Source organism: Acomys russatus, chromosome 22, assembly GCF_903995435.1.
Source record: "Acomys russatus chromosome 22, mAcoRus1.1, whole genome shotgun sequence".
Lineage (NCBI taxonomy): Eukaryota > Metazoa > Chordata > Mammalia > Rodentia > Muridae > Acomys > Acomys russatus.
Window position 1 is genome coordinate 44,274,660 of NC_067158.1, and position 22,521 is coordinate 44,297,180.

The 22,521-nt window shown below is 40.3% G+C and overlaps 2 protein-coding genes and 1 long non-coding RNA gene across 18 annotated transcripts in view; 2 read left to right on the top strand and 1 right to left on the bottom strand.

Annotated features, from left to right (window-relative positions):
- Positions 1–20,569, top strand: part of Stim2 (stromal interaction molecule 2) — a 130,768-nt gene extending 110,199 nt beyond the window's left edge. The window contains exons 6-13 of one of the 2 annotated variants that reach the window (XM_051165149.1): positions 1,684–1,861; positions 2,502–2,679; positions 7,855–8,022; positions 8,267–8,290; positions 8,701–8,801; positions 9,023–9,261; positions 13,598–13,871; positions 19,145–20,569. In XM_051165149.1, coding sequence (XP_051021106.1) covers positions 1,684–1,861; positions 2,502–2,679; positions 7,855–8,022; positions 8,267–8,290; positions 8,701–8,801; positions 9,023–9,261; positions 13,598–13,871; positions 19,145–19,622 — 1,640 coding nt within the window. In that variant the 3' untranslated portion in view covers positions 19,623–20,569. The remainder of the gene's footprint in view (positions 1–1,683; positions 1,862–2,501; positions 2,680–7,854; positions 8,023–8,266; positions 8,291–8,700; positions 8,802–9,022; positions 9,262–13,597; positions 13,872–19,144) is intronic. The other variant, XM_051165150.1, reaches the window with a different exon arrangement.
- On the top strand, positions 5,910–7,708 carry LOC127205863 (uncharacterized). Of its 15 annotated transcripts, XM_051165151.1 has the most exons (4): positions 5,910–6,233; positions 6,408–6,491; positions 7,038–7,079; positions 7,122–7,708. In XM_051165151.1, the coding sequence occupies exons 1-4, from the start codon at positions 6,174–6,176 to the stop codon at positions 7,374–7,376; spliced, it is 441 nt and encodes a 146-aa protein (XP_051021108.1). In that variant the 5' UTR covers positions 5,910–6,173; the 3' UTR covers positions 7,377–7,708. The 15 variants fall into 15 exon arrangements, 4 of the variants coding, with proteins under 4 accessions (XP_051021108.1, XP_051021109.1, XP_051021111.1 ...); XR_007832699.1 differs by lacking the exon at positions 7,038–7,079 and having other exon boundaries at positions 7,206–7,297; XR_007832697.1 differs by lacking the exons at positions 7,038–7,079; positions 7,122–7,708 and adding an exon at positions 6,576–6,667.
- On the bottom strand, positions 6,287–7,251 carry LOC127205865 (uncharacterized). The gene is made up of 3 exons (XR_007832701.1): positions 7,189–7,251; positions 7,063–7,104; positions 6,287–6,390 (listed from the first exon to the last, which is right to left on the bottom strand). It is a non-coding gene; the product is annotated as an uncharacterized LOC127205865 (long non-coding RNA).
- Positions 20,570–22,521: the final 1,952 nt, after the last annotated feature.

Consider the following 22,521-nt stretch of genomic DNA (forward strand, 5'->3'; position numbering starts at 1 on the left):
TAAAGGAGTTTTCACTTAACTCTTTCCTAGTGTGTGGTTCTTAGTGGAATTTGGGGCTGGTTGTTTGCATAGTGTTGTTGTTGTAGAGTATATTTGGAGGGAAGCCTAAGCTGAATCTCTGAGTGAGAAGCAGAAATCTGAACAAACCCCTCCAGACCGGAGCCGCCTGCCGTGCTTGTCTTGCATGGCTGGTGAGGGTGTGTGCTCAGGAAATATGGAACACTGCAACTTTTTAGCATAGAGGCAATCACAGACACACCCTGGACTTGCTGGCCTAGCAACTTGAACATTTTATCGAGTTTATTCATAGGAAGCACGCAGAATGTCTTGTGGCAGGAACTGTAAGCGTTTAGGCAGTGTCTTAGGATTACCATTGCTGTGATGAAACACCATGACCAAAGCAACTTGGAGAGGAAAAGGTTTATATAGCTTACACGTCCGCATCATTGCTCATCACTGAAGGAAGTCAGGACAGGAACTCGAAACAGGAACCTGGAGGCAGGAGCTAGTGCAGAGGCTATGGAGGAGTGTTGCCTACTGTCTTGCTCCTTGTGGCTTGCTTATCCTGCTTTTTTAATACAACACAGGACCACCAACCCAGGGCTGACCTCACTGCAGTGGACTGGGTGTGCTCACGTTACTCACTGATTAAGAAAATGCTGTACAGACTTGCATATAGCCCCACCTTACGGAAGCATTTTCTCAGTTGAAGTTCCCTCCTTTCAGATGACTTCAGCGTGTTTCAAGATGATATAAAACTAGCCAGGAAAGGCAATTTACTACTACAAATTATATTTCCTTGGAGTATTAAAATATATTATATTTTATTAGCTATCATGCATCTCTCATCTAAATAGTTCTTGAGAAGTTAGTATATTTTGACAGTCAGGGCAAAGTTAAAATGATATTTGAGTAGAAGTTTTTATGTTTCCTGTTCCTGATGACAGTGGCCCTTGTGCTTCTGCCTTACACTGCAGTACTGAGTTGACATCACATCTGGTTTTTCTCTCCTCCTAACCCCTGTATCTTAGACAAGTGGTCACTTGATGGACATTACGAACTGGCTGCGTCCATTGACCCCAAGGCTTCTCAGCTGTGTGCATGGACGAGTGGATAGTTTCTTACTAGTAGAGGGTTCGGGGAAGAGGCTTTATGTCAGTTGTAGGGTGCTCAGGGCTATTCCTTGCCTCTACTCAGTGAAGTACCAGTAACAGCTTCCCCCACCCCTCCTTGTGTATTAGCAAAATGTTGTCATGTCTGCTGGGGGTGGGGGTGGTATATTCCCCAATATTATGGTCAGTGATAAGAGTAATTTATTTCATAACCACATGCATGGGGAAATGCCTTTTGGTGTTCTCCAGTCTGTGTCTCAGTGATAGTGATGTGGCCTGACTAAAGAGAACAGAGACAAGTCATGGGCTCCCTTTACTCTACAGGGGCTTCTCTCAGTAGCATGGGAGCAACGTGGGGCCTGGTGTGGCCATGTGTGTTTTTCTCTGCTTTTCTTATTATATAGAACAAATAAGATACCAGCTGTTGGAAGAGTTTAGATTTTATAAGGCTAGAATTTGTATCTTAGTGAGGAGATTTTTAGCTTTGTTTGTTTTGGATATCTACTTTTCTGTATATTTGTTTTGTATTACACTAAAATACAAACTTAACTATCTTCTTTTTTTTTTATAGGCCCACCTCATAACTGGATGAAAGATTTTATTCTCACAATTTCCATAGTAATTGGTGTTGGGGGTTGTTGGTTTGCTTATACACAAAATAAGACGTCAAAGGAACATGTTGCAAAAATGATGAAAGACTTAGAGAGTCTACAAACTGCAGAGCAAAGTCTCCTGGACTTACAAGAGAGGTAACTGAAGCATCTCACTGCAACTGGGTGTGTTGGCTCATGCTGGGGACCCTGGTGCTTAGGAATCAGCTCAAAGTCGCCTTTTGCTGTATAGCTGGTGAGCTCAGGCTCAGGTTGTGCTACATAAGAAGTTGTCTCAAAAATTCAAAGTAAAACAGTTAGTTACTAAAACCAGTCATAACTCTTGTTCTTCACGTAAGGAAATGCAGCTCGTGAAGTGTCTCATGAGTACACATGTACACATACAGGTTAGGGCCCATATTAGCAGTGCATGCTTATTTCACTTTGCATTTTCAGAGAAATGCAACTTGGAAGTAAGTTTGTAGAAGGTCAGAGGATGTAAATCAAATATAGGTAGAATGTAGTTGATTTTTACTTTCAAATAGATATAAATGTTTATAAACTTCTTTAGTCTTTTTTGCAGAGGCTGTTTTCTGCAGTTCTTGTCGTTTGAACCCAAGATAACAAAAAATAACCAAATATTAGATTGCCTGATAGTTACCCTAATTTAAGATTAATAGAAATACTATAAATTTTGATTTTAAAAAGTATGCTATTATCTGAAGCATTATTTTTCATAAAAATGAAATTTTTGTATACTTACATGGGGCTTTTAAAATTTTTTTTATTATTCTCTAAGACTTGAAAAGGCACAGGAAGAAAACAGAACTGTTGCTGTAGAAAAGCAAAATCTAGAGCGAAAAATGATGGATGAAATCAACTACGCCAAGGAAGAGGCCTGTCGGCTGCGGGAGCTGCGGGAGGGTGCCGAGTGCGAGCTGAGCAGGCGCCAGTATGCAGAGCAGGAGCTGGAGCAGGTGGGGTCCTCAGGAGGGCTTCCTAAGGCTGCGCAGAGGAACCAGGCCTCTGTCTGCTCTCTCTTTTGATTTGTTCCATCTTCTGTATCTATTTATTTTCATGGATATTGTTCCTTGGCTAATAAAAATAAAATAATTCTTTTATCATTGATCAAATTCATATTTTAAACATAACAAAATCATAACTGGAAGATAAAGTTGCCAATATGTTTCTTCTTCCATGCAGCATTAGTTCATGCTAGCTTCATTGCCCTGAGTTCTCTTGAGATGTTTATTTAGACCCATAGTAAGTTTGAGTTTCTAATGTCACCTAGTGAAGTTAAGGACATCCAGTTTTGAGATTCTGGAAAGCCAACGGCTGCAGATGTTGAGGATTTCCGTGAGTTGTCTCTTTGAAACCTGCTAGATGGTTTTAGAACACTACCTCCTAAAATCTTCAAAGTTATCTGCAAAGATGTCCTTCCTGATGTCTGCTTCCTCCACTCAGCTACTCAAAATAGGACGGAGTAGGCATTCAGACATTTCACAGTACTTTGGAGAAGGGAGGATTACAGAAGAATTTCATAGCACGCATGTGTATCAATGTCTTGTTCCTGCAGAGACAAATTACTACAAGCTTGGTGGCATAAATAAATGTAGATTCATTATCACCCTGAAATGTGTCTGCAGGGCCTTACCCTACTGGAGCCTGTGTGGGAGGTGTTTCTTTTCTTTTCCCATTCTAGAAGCTGCGTGTGTTTCTTGTCCTGTGCCCTTCCTTCATCTTCAGAGCACATTCTGTGAACCTGTGTGTCTGTGGTCCCATCTCACTTTTCTGACTTGGCTGTTTAGTGACTGAGACACTGAGAAACAAAACGAGGCTTGGGAGACTTGTTTAGAATTAGTGTGAGCAGGGACAGGAGCTGCAGTTCTCCTCTGCACACTTGGGGACTGCTTCCCTCAGGTGACTGTCAGTAAAAGATCAGCACTGTGTGGTGACTTTTGATCGCATCGGAGGATAAGGGCATCTAATGAGCACCACTGAGTTCTTCTAAGGTGTCCTTTTGGAGAATTTGTCTGACTGAACTGGCCCTTTCTGTTGTCATAGACTACACATCTCTCTTGAAAAAAACCATTTTAAATCTCTTCCTTTTGACTTAAGTTCATTAAGTTTGGGTCTGCTTGGGTATTATTTTTATCTATTTGTAAAGTTTTTTATTTATAATAAAGTTTACTAAAAATAGATTTTAAAAACCTATCAAAATTGACTCAGGTATATTTTGTAGTTATGTCCCGCTTCCTAGAAAACCTTTTGTGTACAGGCTGTAGGAGAAGTAACCAGGAAAGGCCTAGCCAAGGTCATATTGTGCCCAGGAACTAGTTATGCCCCTTCAGGCTCTTGTGAGAACTTGCGGCCTGATTTTTGCCTCGCTCTAGGATGACTAAAAGCTTGTTAGCTAATTCTCTAACTTTGCCTATAAGAAGGAAATAATCCAAAAGAATTAATAATACTTTGTTTTTATTAGCATGTTAATTACCCTCAACTGTAGGTGTCATTATGGCATTCTCATACATTTATGCTGTGCTGTTGTCACTCCATCCCAGTTACCCTCCTCATTTCCTCTCCTGCTGATGACTCTTCCTACCTGTTCCTTTGACTTATTTATTTTGATGACCCAATGAGTTTGGTTAGGTTCCTTTATAAAGTCCTTGATGAGGGTTATTTACAGAAGCATAGGCTTACCAGTGGCCACTAACTAAAATGTCTCTTCTTCCCCGAGTGAACATTAGCTGCCTTAATAACAGGGTTTGACAAGTGACTGCCTCACATTTTATCTCTGGTTTTGGCACAGAGATCTTTGCATGCCTTTGTAGACCACAAGGTCACTGCAATACCAATAGCAGTTGTGCTGGTATAAACATAATCCTCATGTCATCCCGAGCCAATCAAAGATGGCTTAAAGAAGAACAGTGGGTCTTGTAGGAAGAGCTCTGCCCAACATGATTGTATTGATAAGAAACATGACCGTGTGAGTATTCAGAGTGCAGAAACCCGGGCTTCTGCTGTTGGTGGCTTAGTCTGAGCACTAACCCTTGTGCTACCTAGAGACGGTTACACCTGAGTAGCCAGGTCAAGTAACTGCTGCCTTCCGTTACACAACTGGTACTCAACAAAGGCAAGGTTTTGTGTGTGTTATTCCTGTACTGCTGTTCAAAGTTTCTTTCACTGAGGTAATTAAACTGGGAAATTAATTTATGTAGATCCATACAGTACCCTACAATTCCATATAGTTTGAACCATAGCCCTCACCCACACCCCAGTGGTGATAACTTCAAAAATGATCATGTGGTATTGTTTTCCTTAAGTGAAGACTTTTGAGGTAACTAATTATTACCACTTTTAGGTTTTATGTCAGTGATTTTGCTCCTAAAAATCTCAAGTAATTAGTATAAGCTTCAGACAGCCTCAAAAGTGTGTATCTTGCTGAAAGCTTCCATGGGCTTATCAGTCAGAGCAGGTCTGGACTCCAGATTTGAGGTGTGTGAGCTTACTCTTTCTGACATGTTTCTACTTGTTGTTTTACTATGCCAGAGTGATGTAATTCGCTTTCAGACATTCAGTTCATTTGTAAAAGCTGTTAACTAACTTGACTTTGGCCATTCTCATGGATGACAACATAACTCAAACTGTGGGTTAAGATTTCGATCAAATAGCAAAGTTATGTATAATAGCCATTAAACAGTTGCTAATATAGGATGGTCATAAATTTCACAGGTTTGGAACATTATTTAACAGTTAATTTAAACATTGTTCAGCCTCCATTTATGCCAGAAATACATAGTTTCTATGTAAAATAATTTTAAGATAACCGAACTATTTTAAGATAATTAAATGTATGGAAAAATCTTTAAGTTTATAGACAACAGCATGAATAAAATATATTGAAATTCTGTGTTTAGTACCTGGAAATTTAAATTACACTGATTTTTTTAGTTTCAAAGTCTTAGGAGAGAAAAGGTTTCCTACAAGACCACGTGTTATAGGGCCTGTTCTCAAGTTCTTTCTTCCTGGGAGATTAGCAGGGATGCCACACGGCTTAGCCAACTGTCTTATTAAATTCATATTGTCCCGTGTACATTACACAATGAACCACAGCAGGTGGGTGTTACCTTAGAAATTGCTTCCACTAAAAAAAGCCTTATTTTTTTTTTAAAAGTTTGAAGTTCCAGCTCTTTAAAAAAAATTTTTATGGACTGTGTGTCCTGTTTTGATTTCTTTTTTAATTTTGGAGTTTTAAAATATTTTTCCACACTGCCCAACAGCTGTTCTATTTCTTTATCAAAAGTTTGTGTAGTTCCCTTCTTAGTTTACTCTGGCAGATAGAAAGGTTTATTTAAATAAGTTGGGTTTGTTCAGATCAAACATTCCTTTGCACTTTAGTTCAGTTACTTTAGTGAGCTTTGTGAGGGCAGCTCTGTGAAGCTAGGGGTTGGGCACCAGAACCGGTACGCCCATGGTTCTGCAGAAGGTTGAGTCAGTATGTGTCCACAGTGCACCCGTGGCTCTGTGGAAGGTTGAGTCAGTGTGCTTCATAATGCACCTGTGCCTTTGTGGAAGGTTGAGTCAGTGTATGCTCCACAGTACACTCATGGCTCTGTGGAGGGTAGTCAGTGTGCTCCACAGTGCACCCGAGGCTCTGTGGAAGGTAGTCAGTGTGCTCCACAGTGCACCTGTGGCTCTGTGGAAGGTAGTCAGTGTGCTCCACAGTGCACCCGTGGCTCTGTGGAAGGTAGTCAGTGTGCTCCACAGTGCACCCGTGGCTCTGTGGAAGGTAGTATGTGTGCTCCACAGTGCATCCGTGGCTCTGTGGAAGGTAGTCAGTGTGCTTCACAGTGCACCCGAGGCTCTGTGGAAGGTAGTCAGTGTGCTCCACAGTGCACCCGTGGCTCTGTGGAATGTAGTCAGTGTGCTCCACAGTGCACCCGTGGCTCTGTGGAAAGTAGTCAGTGTGCTCCACAGTGCACCTATGCCTCTCTGGAAGGTAGTCAGTGTGCTCCACAGTGCACTCGTGGCTCTGTGGAAGGTAGTCTCTGTGCTCCACAGTGCACCTGTGGCTCTGTGGAAGGTAGTCAGTGTGCTCTACAGTGCACCCGTGGCTTTGTGGAGGGTAGTTAGTGTGCTCCACAGTGCACCCGTGGCTCTGTGGAAGGTAGTCAGTGTGCTCCACAGTGTACCTATGCCTCTCTGGAAGGTAGTCAGTGTGCTGCACAGTGCACTCGTGGCTCTGTGGAAGGTAGTTAGTGTGCTTCACAGTGCACCTGTGCCTCTCTGGAAGGTAGTCAGTGTGCTCCACAGTGCACCTGTGGCTCTGTGGAAGGTAGTTAGTGTGCTCCACAGTGCACCCGTGGCTCTGTGGAAGGTAGTCAGTGTGCTCCACAGTGCACCTATGCCTCTCTGGAAGGTAGTCAGTGTGCTCCACAGTGCACCCGTGGCTCTGTGGAGGGTAGTCAGTGTGCTCCACAGTGCACCCGTGGCTCTGTGGAAGGTAGTCAGTGTGCTCCACAGTGCACCCGTGGCTCTGTGGAATGTAGTCAGTGTGCTCCACAGTGCACCCGTGGCTCTGTGGAATGTAGTCAGTGTGCTCCACAGTGCACCCGTGCCTCTCTGGAAGGTTTTCAGTTATACTTACAATCCTACCACCTTATCTAAGTTTTAAGTGAGTAATTCCAAGAAATGGTTGTCTGTTCCTTCTTTGTCACTTTCTTAGTGAGACTTTTCTTTCAATATGTTTTCCTTAGCATTTATTATACTTAACACATGAGGCATCTTATTTTCTTTGTTTACTTGGCTGTGCCCCTTAAATGGCATGTGGGAAAAATACTTCATCCTTACAGGGAAGGCAAGGCATAGTTTCTCACGGGGAAAATGATATGTATTCTTGACTTTGTGTGTGAGCATGTGTGCCCCTTCTCTAACCTGTGACTTTCCAGCTTTGATTAGTAAACTTAGGATACACTTAAAGTCACCCTCAGTTTTGATATGAGAAGTACATTTGATATGAGAAGTACATTTAGATTTACTGACTTTAAAGGATTTTTGTAAAATCCATAATTAGTTTTTCTTTTTAATTTGGTACCAACATTTATTTCATTTTTTTTTCCTTCCTTCGTGTTTTTTTCCTCTTGTCCTCTCAGGTCCGCATGGCTCTAAAAAAGGCTGAAAAGGAGTTTGAGCTGCGAAGCAGCTGGTCTGTCCCCGATGCACTGCAGAAATGGCTTCAGCTAACACATGAAGTTGAAGTGCAGTACTACAATATTAAGAGACAGAACGCTGAGATGCAGCTAGCCATCGCTAAGGAGGAGGTATTCTTTTATTTCATGAGTAGTCACTCAGAATACAAAGACCTCAGTGAAAGCCCTTCACGAAAATTGTTTTTAAAATTTGAGTTTGTCATGTAAATTGACTCTCACAATTACTGAATTTTAAAGTAAAATTGCTTTTCCTAGAGAAGTACATATATAGCTTTCAAAATTACCCTCATGCCCTTGAGAAATTGTCATTGTCATCACTATTGTAAACGTTTTATACGGAGCTTTTCTCCTCCAGGTTGCTGCCTCATATCTGATGCAGGTCAGTAGTTACTAGAAATTCATGTTTGCATTTATTACATTGTGTGGAATAAGAGTAAGCCTTAATCTGAATTCCAGAAAAATGCATAGTTGTCTCACTAACACCTCATTGCAGTAGGATTTAGTTAATGTTTCTCTATTGGTTTTAATAGAAGATTCTGGTCTTTCTCAGCTATAGAAATAAAAGAAACAGTTCTCTAGAAGAAAGCTTTAAATGTCTTTGACTTGGGAAAGCATGCTTTCTTTCTCATTTGTTTTCTTTGTTTTGAAAACATGTCTGTATCTTGGCTAATAATTTTCTACCTGTTTCATGATCATTAATACAGTCAGAACCAGGATCAACTTTATTAGTTATATAAGTAGTCATTTTCTTAAACCTAACTTTTATTTTTTTACCTTTTTGGTTTTCAGGCAGAAAAAATTAAAAAGAAGAGAAGCACAGTCTTTGGGACCCTGCATGTTGCACACAGCTCCTCCCTGGATGAAGTAGACCACAAGATTCTGGAAGCCAAGTGAGGATGCCATTCTGCCATTCTGTCTGTCTGTGTTCAGCTGTGTACTGCATAGATAATGTATATTTAATCAGAGAAGCATGGATAATGACATAATTTATACTAATTCTGAAACTGGATATTTTCAGTCAGTTTCCATGGTCTCTTCCTGTCATTGTCTTTATTTCAATATCATATGAAAGACTGCAAAGTGATAAGTAATTCATCCATTGACTTTTCAGGAAAGCACTCTCTGAGCTAACGACGTGCTTGCGAGAACGGCTTTTTCGCTGGCAGCAGATTGAGAAGATCTGTGGCTTTCAGATAGCTCACAACTCTGGGCTCCCTAGTCTCACCTCCTCTCTGTACTCTGACCACAGCTGGGTGGTGATGCCCAGAGTCTCCATTCCACCATACCCCATTGCTGGAGGAGTCGATGACTTAGACGAAGATACACCCCCAATAGTGTCACAGTTTCCAGGTAAGCCAGTTCAGCAAAGTGTTGGTTCAGTTTTTAAAGTAAGTTATTGACATGCCCTTTTAGGACTGATGTACTTTGAACTCTCTGGGGAAAGTATACTCTTCTTTGTTTCTTTTTAATCTCTTTACTCTTTGAGAGTAGTATATGATATATTCTCACATGTATTCTTTATTAAATAGGTTATGTATTCTGTCATACAAATAATACCTTCTCAAGAAACATGAATGCCTAACGTATATAATTTAGCACATATTTATATTTCAGCAGTTGTCATATAGAACTCATTGTAGGATTTTGCTTTTAAACCATTACTTCTTATTAAATTAAAATGAGTCATTTCAAAAAAGGATGGATACAACATTTTGACTGCCAGTGGTTATATAAACAGCATGCTCAACTCTGAGGGAAGCCTGCAGTGGAAAGAAAGATGAAGGCAAGTTTTTAGAGGCTGGTTTGGTTGCTAGCTCTGCTGTAGTCAGCTCTTGACTCTTCAGTCAGCTTATGATTTATTCCGTTCCCAAGACTTTCTTTGTTTAGTATTTTTGTTTTGCTTTTCAATGTATTCTTTTATTAATAGCATTACCCTGCTCTGTTTAACTCATGGAATACTACATACATGGACCTTTATCAAAATTAAACTGTGCTTGATTGTAAAAAGTCAGATGTGCTGTGGATGTCGTTGTTTGAAGATGAGGCTTGCTGTGTAGCTCAGGCTGGCCTCCTGCTTCAGCCTGTGAGCAGTAGCCTGTGAGCATGTGCCAACATGCTCCTGCTAGGATGTGAGCCCTGCCAAAAGAGGCCGTGTGTGTGTGTGTGTGTGTGTGTTAGCATGGCCTAGTTGTATGCTATGCTTCGCAGTTTGGTTCTGTGAAAAACATTTTGGTAAGATAAAATTTGAATGCTTTAACTTTTTGACTTTCTGAATTTACAGATGTCTTCACTTACCGGGCTTTTTAATATTAGAAATTATTTTTATATATTTTATTCTTAATTCTGCTTGTTTGGTCCATTTTTCCAACATTTGGGACTTTTTGCAATATCAATAGAACAAAGCTCTGAAGAATGGATAACTATATTAGTTTAGTCCCTGGTTGACTGAAACCCTAAAATTTCAGATTTTGAGGCCAACCAAGCATCTTATCTGAGTAATTTCTAGTTTCACCTTTTCTGTTCAGTGTTTCAGCTTTCTTAAAACTGTTAGAGCAATTCTGATTGTATAAGACAGTGGTGATCACATCAAGCTCTTAATTTGACAGGTAGTTCCCAGCCAATAAGCATGCTTTTGTCAGTTCTCTGGCTTAGGTCTCTCTGTGGTGTAGTGAAATGAAGAGGCAGTGACTCTTCAGTGAGGGGAACAGCTTATAAGTCTGGGGGACGCTAGAAGCTGGTGACCTCATTTGTCTCCTTGTCTGGGCTGCGAGATGGTACTAGTTGTAGCTATGTCAGTTTTTAAGCTAGTTTACAATTTGAATTTGTCTATTTTATTTGTTTGTTTATATATGTGACCTTATATAACACTGTTTCTAAATGCATGTTTGTTTGAAAACTAAACCTTTTAAAAATAGTTTTTCTTTAAAATGTGTAATTGTTACGAATCAGAATTGTACTTGAGGAAGATCCATGTCCATAACTAAATTTGTTTTTCTTTCCTGCTTTAGAAACACTTTTGGAAGTTTGGAGGTCACAAAACTTTTTTTTTTTTCCTCCAGTCCATTAAAAGAAAATACTTATATTAAACATGGATAATTGGCATATGTTTTAAATAATTATGGTATTATACATAGATATTTATACTTGTAAATATGAAAACATACAAGAGCTCATTTGAAATTTAATAGGTAGTTTTAGAAATTAAACTCATTGTTCATACGATTGGTGAGCTGTGCCTCCACCTAGTGGCCACACAGTGTACTCCATTCTGCTTTGTTACAAGCGCCTAAGCTCTGGACCTTAGGGAGCCAAAGACTGTAGGTCTAAGACTAGAGTGAAAGGTATGCTGAATGTGCTTCATGTAAATACCTCTCTCGTGGTCTGTATTATGCATTAGTTATGCTTAAAATAATGTCCAGGAAGCATGCTTGTTGTATGTAATGAACAAAGCAAAAGATTCAAATACACATAATAAGACTGTCAGTAATTTTACATGAAGAAAATCCAGAAACTGTTAATTGATACCTTTATTGTGAGTAGAAGAATAGAGGCTAGAATTACTCCTCCTCCCCACTCTTTAAGTCTCTGTAAATGCTTGCCGAGTAGGGTGTAGTAGTAATATATTTCAAACTTCTTATAAAGCCCTTTGTATGTACTTAAAGTCACTGAAAACAATGCCAGCCCACTACAAAAGTAAGCAAGTTGTATTACTTGTTTTTCTGAAATGAACCACACCATTTCTCTTTACCTCTCCTAAAGTTGTGTTATTCTAAAGCTTATTAGAATGTACTTTTATTACATGCATGGTATTCACGGAACTATATACCATTGCTGCATACTTACAACATTGACGTAGTATCATCGAATTATAGATATCATTTTGCAACTTCTTTACTCAGAAATGTGCTTCAAAGTTTTTCTGTATGTATACATAGTTAAATTTACTGTGATTGTTTAACACAAGTCAACTGTAGAATTTAATGCCATGGTCTCTCCCTTTTCCTGAGATACCTGTGTAATTTCCTGTTAAAAACAACAGTGAAAACACACATCCTTATGTTAGTGATTATGCACAACCCTGGGAGTTTCTCTGGACCCTCTGAAATGATTTTTAATCATTGGGCAAGCATCTCCCACCAGTCATTCCCAAATTGCCTTCAGAAGGGTTTTATTCGTTTTCACCCCCACTGTATGAGTTCTGCTTCTGTAGCCTCACTCACAGCTGGTTTGATTTGATGGATTGGCTCTATAACCTGAGTGAGTGTGAAATAATAGCACACCATTCCTAACCCTTCTTCCTTGATGGTTTGGGGATATTTAGTGCAGATGTTTAACCACTTGTTAATCTGTTTTGTCCTGGGCCTCTGAACTGTGGTTTGTTTTTTACATTCTCCTTCCCTTTCTCTTCCCCTCTTTCTTCTCTCTTATTCTCGACAATTAAAGGCTCCACATAACTTGAATTTTATAAATACCTCAGTTGTGCATTAATATTGTCTGGTGCTTTCTGATGTGTGGAGTGTTACTCATAGCCATCATTTTGTTAGAGTTTTAGTTATCATTTAGGCATGTGTCTCTGTTTATCATTATGTTTCCCCTCTCTTTCCTCCGTTTGGTTCTTTTTTAAAAATATAGTATTGAGTAGTGTTTTCTTAAGCAAATTAGAAATGATAAGGTCTGTCTTTGGCAGAAAGTGCCTTTTCCTGGAAAATAATAACAGGTGTAGATTAATTTGATTTTGCATATTCTTCTAAGTGTATTGAAGTTGCTGGTGAGAAGTAGTTTGTCATCAACCAGATTGTTACAGTTTCTGTTTAGGAATCCATGACTTCTGGTTACCAGGAGAATTGGTCCGTTTCTTGTCGTTCTGTGGTTTCATCATACTGTGATTGGCAATGGCGGTGATGAGTAGATGGTGGGTTTGCTAGAGCAAGAATGACTATTGGAAAGAGAGCACTGACATGCGTCTGAGGATCTGTGCTGTCTAATAGTGTGAGCTTCAGAAGGAGGACATTTTGTAGAGGGTGCGGGAGTGTGGTCTGACAGCACACACGAAGGATGCAGCGCGGAGAGCTGGCTGAGAAGCTTGTTCTTGGACTGCTCTAGTGCAGGGAAAGAAACTGAGGATGAGTCTGTTCCACCCACATAGGTCTAGCTTGAGACAGGCAGCAGGCACAGGGACCCAGCACAGGCTTGGTGTATAAGGGCCAGTGTTCAAGAAGCAAGCTTTGGTTTCAGCCTAGAGACTGTGCAGTCTTTATTTAAACCTTGTTAAAGGTCAAACAGGTTGTGATATATCCACACTATCCATTGATACTTTATCCTGTTTTTCCCCTGCTTCAGTATGAGCATTCATAAACAGTTTATCATTCCTTAGAAGTGTGCTATATTGACTTTAAATGTAGAGGTTATTTTGAGTAAAGTTTTAAGCCTTTGTTTTTAATAGTGTTAGATTTTTACAGTAAAACGACATTCATGTTCATTTATTTTAGTTTTACCCCTGTTACCATTTTTAGTACTTTTATATTAATTGCTATTTAATTTTTCCATTGGTGGGTAGAGAATGACGGTTGCTGGAATCAGCATTACACCTGATATTTTACATCAGTTCTTGTGTACATATTTGCAAGAAGACAGTTAAGGGACATTTTGGTGGTTGTAAGTGTTTTCATTGGGTTATATTTTTCAGGGGCTGTAGCGAAACCTGCTGGATCGTTAGCTAGAAGCAGTAGTTTATGCCGCTCTCGTCGCAGCATCGTGCCATCCTCCCCACAGTCCCAGCGAGCTCAGCTTCCTCCACACGCTCCGCTGGCAGCCCACCCTCGGCATCCTCACCACCCCCAGCATCCCCAGCACTCACTGCCTTCCCCAGATCCAGACATTCTGTCCGTGTCAAGTTGCCCTGCTCTGTATCGGAACGAAGAGGAGGAGGAGGCCATCTACTTCACTGCTGAAAAACAATGGTATTGGCGAGTAATGAACTACAGAGTGTGGGTCTGTGTGGGACTGAGGGAGAAGAATGGGTAGGGTAGTGGGAGCACTGCTACAGTGTATCCTGTGGTTACACAACACGGTGCCACAGACTCAGTGGCTTCACATGGCCCCTGTTTATGGACACTCGGGTTCTGTACACCTGACATGCAGCTGGGCTCACTGGGTTTTCTATTCAGCTATCAGAGGCTAAAATCAAGGAGCTGGCTGGGCTGATTCTCATGTGGAATCTGTTCCCTCTGAGTCTCTTGTATTTGTGCTGAATTCAGGTCTTCGTGGTTATATTGCTGAGGTCTTGTTTCTGTGCCACCTCTGTACATGGGGTCTGGTTGCTTTCACTTTCTAAAGGCCATCCACAGTTCCTTGTCAGGTGACCTAATCTTCAAAGCCTTGTATACGTCCTGCCTTTGCTGAGCTGCTTGCCTGAATGATAATATTTATGAGTATCAGTGAGTTTGATTGAGGCCTTAGTACTTGCAGATCCCTTCTCATCAGCACTCGTTTCATCTCTGATGGGATGACTGAGAGTCCTGGGAGGTTGAGAGCCTGTCTGAGAGCCCTGCTGCCACTGGGTTTTGGAGCATGTTTGAGATGCCACTGTGTAGATGCTAACAAATGCAGCTGACTCAGGTCTCTGACCATATACTTGAAAAATGAAAATACGTATGTAAAATACAGTCCTGGGCCTGAGTATTCCTGCACATAAAAAGACATCACTGTGACTGGAATTTCAAAATAATTTGTTTACTAGCATATAAGCAGTTTCATATACCCAGGGCTCAAAAAGTGACGAGAACTTAATGGGTGGGATAATAAAATTAAATGAAATTCATGACGTAATTTCTTTGCCACAGTGAGTGTAGCAGCATGCATTCCATTCTGCCTTGATGGTGGCAGTACACCGTGAGGCCCATGGCTGTGGGAGCTCAGCTCTAAAATATTCCTCTCCTCAAACAGAGTGGTGTTGGCGACAGAAAAACTGCTGTTAGTTTCTGATTTTACCACATATTAGCACTGGAGTTGGTGGTCTAGGTGGCTCCTTACAACTACCACATGGGTGGTACTACCATCAGAACATGGGTGGTACTACCATCAGAACATGGGTGGTACTACCATCAGAATCTGGGTGGACACATCAGAACATGGGTGGTACTACCATCAGAACATGGGTGGTACTACCATCAGAACATGGGTGGTACTACCATCAGAACATGGGTGGTACTACCATCAGAACATGGGTGGTACTACCATCAGAACATGGGTGGTACTACCACCAGAACATGGGTGGTACCAATGGGTACCACCAGAACATGGGTGGTACTACCATCAGAACATGGGTGGTACTACCATCAGAACATGGGTGGTACTACCATCAGAACATGGGTGGTACTACCATCAGAACATGGGTGGTACTACCACCAGAACATGGGTGGTACTACCACCAGAACATGGGTGGTACTACCATCAGAACATGGGTGGTACTACCACCAGAACATGGGTGGTACTACCATCAGAACATGGGTGGTACTACCATCAGAACATGGGTGGTACTACCATCAGAACATGGGTGGTACTACCATCAGAACATGGGTGGTACTACCATCAGAACATGGGTGGTACTACCATCAGAACATGGGTGGTACTACCATCAGAACATGGGTGGTACTACCATCAGAACATGGGTGGTACTACCATCAGAACATGGGTGGTACTACCATCAGAACATGGGTGGTACTACCATCAGAACATGGGTGGTACTACCATCAGAACATGGGTGGTACTACCATCAGAACACTTTCACCCATTATTATTGTCTAGAAAAAGTTACATTTTAATTAGCAGGCATTCTCTGAAGCTTGCTCCTGAGGAAATAATCAGGGTTTGTAGCCACATTGGAAGTAGAGAGTTTGATGTACCTTTCCATGGGAGCCTGTTATGAATAGCATTTTATTTATGTATCTTTGCAGTATAAGAAAAGTCATGAACAAGATGGCTTTACTCTCTAAGTAATTTTTCTGTGGCTTCTGGAAAATGGCAGGGGACATCAAAACTGCCCTGCCCCACAGAACCTTTCCATTATGGAAGGTTAATTAAGTTCTGATTTCACACAACATGTCAAAACTTCACAGCAGCCTCATAAATATGAGAGGAATTTTACTTCAGGGAACACTTCTGCTGCTCTACTTGTAATTGCTCTCTACGGGTTAGCCAACCCTTTCTGTCTACACATGACACATACACACAGGCAGCTCTCTTTCTTTCTTTTTTTAAAAAGCACATATCTTCTTATAAAACTTACATGTATTTAATTACATGTTACTACAGGGGAAGTAATAAAAAAACAGTAATGTAAGTGGTATATATGATTTGAGTTCAGGAAACACGCTCTAGAAAGAATGTACATTAAATATATATATATATGTGTGTGTATATGCACACACACGTGTAGGCACACGCGTGCACACATGGACACACACACACTGGGGGCTAGGGAGAGGGCTCAGCAGTTGAGAGCACTGGCTGCTCTTCCAGAGAACTAGGGTTCAGTTCACAGCACCCACATAGCAGCTTACACCTGTCTGAAGCTCCAGTTCCAGGGCTTCTGACACCCTCACACGGACATATACACAGGCAAAATACCAATGTACATTAAATAAAATATGTGAAAGAATAAAAAACATACATTTAAATTGTGTAGTATCTGTGGTGCAGACCTCACTAGCTATATGGAAGCAGCAGTACATTAGATTATTGCTTGTTTTTTGAATTGGAGTGGTAGAAGAAAATGCAACACTAAAGACAAATCAAAGTCTCCTACTTTAGCATATAAGAAAATTTGATGATTTGTGTGAGGTTGACAGTTTTAACAACAGGACAAGGGGAGTATGGAGGAGCCACATCTCCTGCGGTTGGTATTCTTTTCACATTCCATCTTTATGAGACTAGGGGATTATGTTTCTTCCAGGGGCTTGTATAAAGAAAATCTTAAGAGCTGGCAAGATAGTTCAGTGGGTTAAGACACTTGCTGTCAAGCTTGATTATCTTGGTTCATTTCCCAGTATCCACATGGTGGGTCAAGAGAACCAATTTCGCTAAGCTGTCCTCTGACCTCCACATTTGAGCCATGGGACTTGTACATAAACACATAACATAAATAAGGGTCCACACACAGACGTGATAATACACACATATACTGTAAGTAAGTATTATAAAAAGAACACATTTAAGCAAACCTTTACATAAATAGTATGAGTAAAACAAATGAGTAAGTTCAGCAATCTAATGTATGTCTAAAATTAATTTGAAATGCTTGTCAGAAGTAAACTAGTGTAAATAAGGTGAAAAATGGCAATAGTTACAGCGCATTCAACATGAGTGATTGCTTACTTACTTACGTCTATAAACATGGGTTTAGTCTTTGCTATGTTTTGTTTACTTCATACACTGAGCTCCCAAGGCATGTAACATAGCTTTGGGTAGTTCTAGCTGGGAGAGTATTATCATGTAAGCTTTTATTTTGCTGTTCTGTTTTTAGTCCTATTTCTTTTCTCATTTCCTTCTGCCAGTTTTTCCTTGACTTTGCCTTTCATTTTTGAAGTCTTTAATGGAGTTGTGTTAATAAGTGCACACAGAAACCAATTAGAGATGGCTCCTGTTCCTCAGGGTTCCACTCGTTCTTCATCCAGTAGAAACTTGTTAATATCACTGTGAGTCTCCACCAATCACAATGCAGGGAATGTCATGGCTAATAAGATCTCCTAATCTCATTAGGGTTCTTTTTCTTCTGAAGTGAGTAGAAAATATCATTTTTGCTACTAAGCCATGCTAGTATGATAAATACAGATAAGAAAAAAAGCAAAGGAAATGCCATTTTATATAGGATGGTTAGGAAGGCTTCTCCTGCTGGAACAGTTGCCTAAATGACAAGAAGCAGCCAGTCACAGAGCTGTGGGGAGGAATGTATTCCAGGCAGAGGAAGCTGTGAATGCAAAGTCCTGAGGAAGTCTCGAGGTTGGTGTCTTGAAGGAACAGGAAGGCTGTTCTAGAGCAGAGGTAGAGACTACTGTGGTTGGGAGATAACCAAGAGCCAGGTAGATGTGTAGGGCCTTTGGATTCTGCTCTGAGGGAACACAGTGGAAAGTCATGAGCAAGTGCGTGACATGAGGTGACTGAGCTCTTAGGGTCACTTCAGTGCCTGTGCAGAGTAGCTGGAGGACAGAAGCAGAGAGGCCACTGAGGAAGTTGTGGACAATTCTGTGGTGGTTCTGCAAGAGGGAAAGTGGTGCTGATAAAAAGGGCCAGGGCTTTGTGATGTTCAGAAGAGGCTGGTAGGCTTGATGGTGACTATCAGGAGCTTTAGTGTTCTGCTGAATTTATTCCTTTTTACAAAGTGGGGAAACATTCACAAAGAAATGATTTGGTGAGAATTTAGTGAATGCCCATTTTTGAAAAGTCGCATTGTATATTTGCCTTTTATCTTCCATCCATTCCATATCATCTCCTCCAAACTTGGTAGAGCTTTTGTTTTAGTGTAGTGTTCATATTTTTCCTCATCAACTTATAACTAAACATTAAAAGTAGTGAATAAAATCCCATCTTTTCAAAAATCACTTTCTGTGATTCAGAAAGAAAAATAGTATTGAAGAAAAGCAAAAGTCTGAAAGGCTTAAGAAAACTCAAAAATGCAAACGGTTTCATTTCCCTGAAAGACAGTATAGCTTAATTATATTGTTTGTTAGAAACTAAGCAGGTTTGGAGCTAGAGAGCGGCTCAGACAATGCAGTACCTACTATCTGAACATGAGAAGGTGAATTCGACCCTTGGAGCCTGTGTCAAAGCCACGTACCACCGCGCATGTCTTACCTCCAGCAGGGGAAGGGAAAGAGACACAGGGAACCCCAGCTTACTACCTAGTCAGCCCACTTGAGTTGACGAGTTCCTGATTTGGTCAGAGACACTGTCTCAAAAAATAACGTGGCAAGCAATCAAGGAAGATGCTCGGTGTTGACATGTAGCCTACACATGCACACACACAGATACCTACACAAATACATACATACATGTGCACACACACATGGAAATAATAGGCTATGTTAGAGGAAAAATTTTAAAATCTTACCTATCTATAATTATGGCATATCTCTTTTTATAATTGAATAAGTAATGAAAGTTGATTTGGTAGAATGTTTGCTGTTACTCTAAAGAACATGTAGATCTAAGTTTTACCCTTGTCTGTCTCATCCAGGGAAGTACCAGACACAGCTTCAGAATGTGACTCCTTAAACTCTTCCATTGGAAGGAAACAGTCTCCTCCCTCAAGCCTTGAGATATACCAAACATTATCTTCTCGAAAGGTGTCAAGAGATGAGCTTTCCCTGGAGGATTCTTCCAGGGGGGATTCGCCAGTGACAGCGGATGTCTCCCGGGGCTCCCCGGAGTGTGTGGGTCTCACGGAGACCAAGAGCATGATCTTCAGCCCTGCAAGCAAAGTGTACAATGGCATCTTGGAGAAGTCCTGTAGCATGAACCAGCTTTCTACTGGCACCCCGGTGCCTAAACCTCGACACACATCGTGCTCCTCAACTGGCAATGACAACAAGCCAGTTCAGGAAGCCTCGAATGTTTCCCGAATTAGCAGCATCCCACATGACCTTTGTCATAACGGCGAGAAAAGCAAAAAGCCATCAAAAATCAAAAGCCTTTTCAAGAAGAAGTCTAAGTGACTTGGCTGACTGGATGGAATTCCATTCAAGTGGCATCTGTATACTTTTATCTCCCACCCTCCACTCCGTTTTTATTTTAATTTTAGGACTGTAACTCCATTGGGGCTTTCCAGACTTGATGCCATAGTGGAAATGTCCTTAAGGGCCACTGTCTACTGTCTGTCAGCTTATTTAACTGACTACACAATCGATGCATCAAGTCAGACGTTACTGAGGTCATCGAGAGGAGACAGTTTACAGTTATTTCCGCCTATTTATTACTGCGTTGGTGTTAGTGATGCACACACAGCATTCTGTTGAAAGCCGCCATGGACTTACAAGCTTTAATGAACTGTAAGCCAGCATGGGCTTGCAAAAATTTCTTGTTTACCAGAGTATCTTCTTATCTTTCCACAGAGCTGTTTCCATCATGGACTAAATAACTTTAAAGAAGTAAAACTAATTGCACTACTGTTTTCCAGACTGGAAAAAAATCTGCAAGTAAAACTGTGTAGAGTTTATAAAATGACTGTGCATAGGGGACTGTTTTCACTTTTAGATCAAAATGGGTTTTTAAGTAGAAACTAGGGTTTCTAATTGACTTGATTTCTGGAAATGAAAACCCACACTTTTATTATGGGACGCTTCTTCAAATGCATTTATTATTATAAAGTTTCAAGTCCTGCTGTAAAGATCATGTTGTTTTGTTTTCCCCAGGGCTTTCACTGTGATTTACTGCACTGCAGGCTGTATGATAAACTATAAATAATGCAAAGAGGGAAGGCTCTTGATTCCTTATGCAAGTGGAAGAGTTAAGACTTGATCGAAGGACTTAAAACATTCACATGCTTAAACTGAGGTTGGGGGTGTGGGGATCCAGGCACTTGTTTACAGACTTTGAATAAATGCAAAGGATTTATGGTTTGTGAAAAATTTGTACTGTGGAAAAGATAATAAATTGGAGACATTATTGTGTGGGGTTGTGCTGATTTTTGTTGATAACACTCCACCAAAAACACTGTTTTCTGGAGAGCTATGTAAGCTGTCTTGTTGCTTACTTGCAGTATTAGAAATAGTGATGTTTTGGAACTAAGTTGTCAACAAATTTCTTTGTTTTATATTGTTTGTCACATTTGTATGTAGTTTGAAATGTTTAAATGCTCTATTATCAAGATTAACAAATATAAATTTATGGTGCATTTAGATTGTGTTGAATCAGTTTGTAAAGTTTGAAATTGGTTAGGTGATAGGCTAGTCTGTGAGTAGCCGAGAGCGCTCTCGCACGAACCAGCAAAAGCAAGTGGACATCTTTAATTTCCAGTGAGGATTGGTGGTTGGGTGAAAACTGAAACGTGGTAACTGGAATTTGTTTTTTGGCACTGGCTAATATACATAATATCTAACTCAGTGCTATATAGTGGGAATGCTGATGGATGAGTAAGACATTCCTTTGAGATTTGCTTAAAAGGAATGTTTTATTAAGAAGCGGAATGTCATAAACTCCTGTAAATTGTGATCATCTACTTCCATTGGTCTTGATGTTACAATTGTCAAGGTCTCACTGAGGCTGATGACTACATGGTTACAGATCAGCTCCTAGGAATGGAGGTTGGCCGTCTGAAATGAGGATGCTTTGTGCAGATAAGGTAAGAAAGCATGAAATGAGTTCAGATACAGCTCTGGAGTTCTACAGGAAGGGAGCCGATTGCACATACAGAATTGCAGAGTGTTCAGGAAACCCTCAAACTGAAGGGGATGCTTTGTCTTTCTCATGAGTGAACCGGAGGTGTGGTGTTTGGAAATTGCAACAGAGATAAGAATGATTTGGTTTGGTGGACAGAAAAGGTCAAAGCTACTGGAACATGGAGTGTGCTTATAGAAGGCTTGGCCTGAAGATTGCTCATAGCTAGGGTCAGTGGGGCATTCTGGGTCAGAACCATGTAGAAACTAGGGGAGATTGGCCTGAGAGAGTGTGGGTAGCTTTAGGCAAGGAGTGATGGCTATACCCAATTACACATTTATAAACAGGCCTAACCAAGGGGTGTTTCTGTTTGCACATTGCAGTGTTTATTTGCATTAGTAACAGTATTTTTTGACATTTATTTGCATTGATAACTATTTACAAATTTAACAAAATAATTGAGTTTTGGAAAGCCACAGTCATTTCTGCATTCCATCACATATGAAATGTTGGGCATTTCTAGACATTTGACATACATTTGTTGCCTTACTCTCATCTTTCACAATTATGGTGTTTTCCTGGTTCTTCCTTACTGAAAAAAGAAAAAGATCCCTGGTGTAGAGAAGTGCAAGGAAAAAAACAGCAGCTTGCAGGTCAAATTCTGCTATCAAAACTACGTTTACTATTTGGTGTGCTTTCTGCTAGATATTCTTTTAAATAGTTATGCATTTTACCTAATTGAAAACATTTTTCTATCGTGTTTTTTTCACTTTTAACTCAAAAAGTTTTCCAACATTAAACTTCTTTGCAAACATTTTAGTGACTGTTTAATAGTATGGCATTGTATGGATTTACTGTAATCTTTTAAAACATTCTGTCATTCAACATTCTAATCTATAATATATTATTTAAAACACTAATTTGTTATTTAACATTATAATATAATATGTAATCATTTAAAACATTCATCTATCATTCAACATTAGGCTGCTGCCAAAGTTATTTCATGTGGAGTAATAGCATCTAATACTTTTGAGTACTTTATACCAGGCACTGTTTTAATTCTGCTATATAATTCTAATTCAGTCTTTACACTAACCTGGAAAATAAGTGCTTTTAAAAAATCACTATTTTCCCAATGACAGTAGGTTGTTGAGTATCCATGGTAAGTGATAGAGAGCTCCTCCTTTGTCTCCTCCTCTTCTTCCTCCTCCTCCCTTCTTGTTTCTTCCTCCTTCT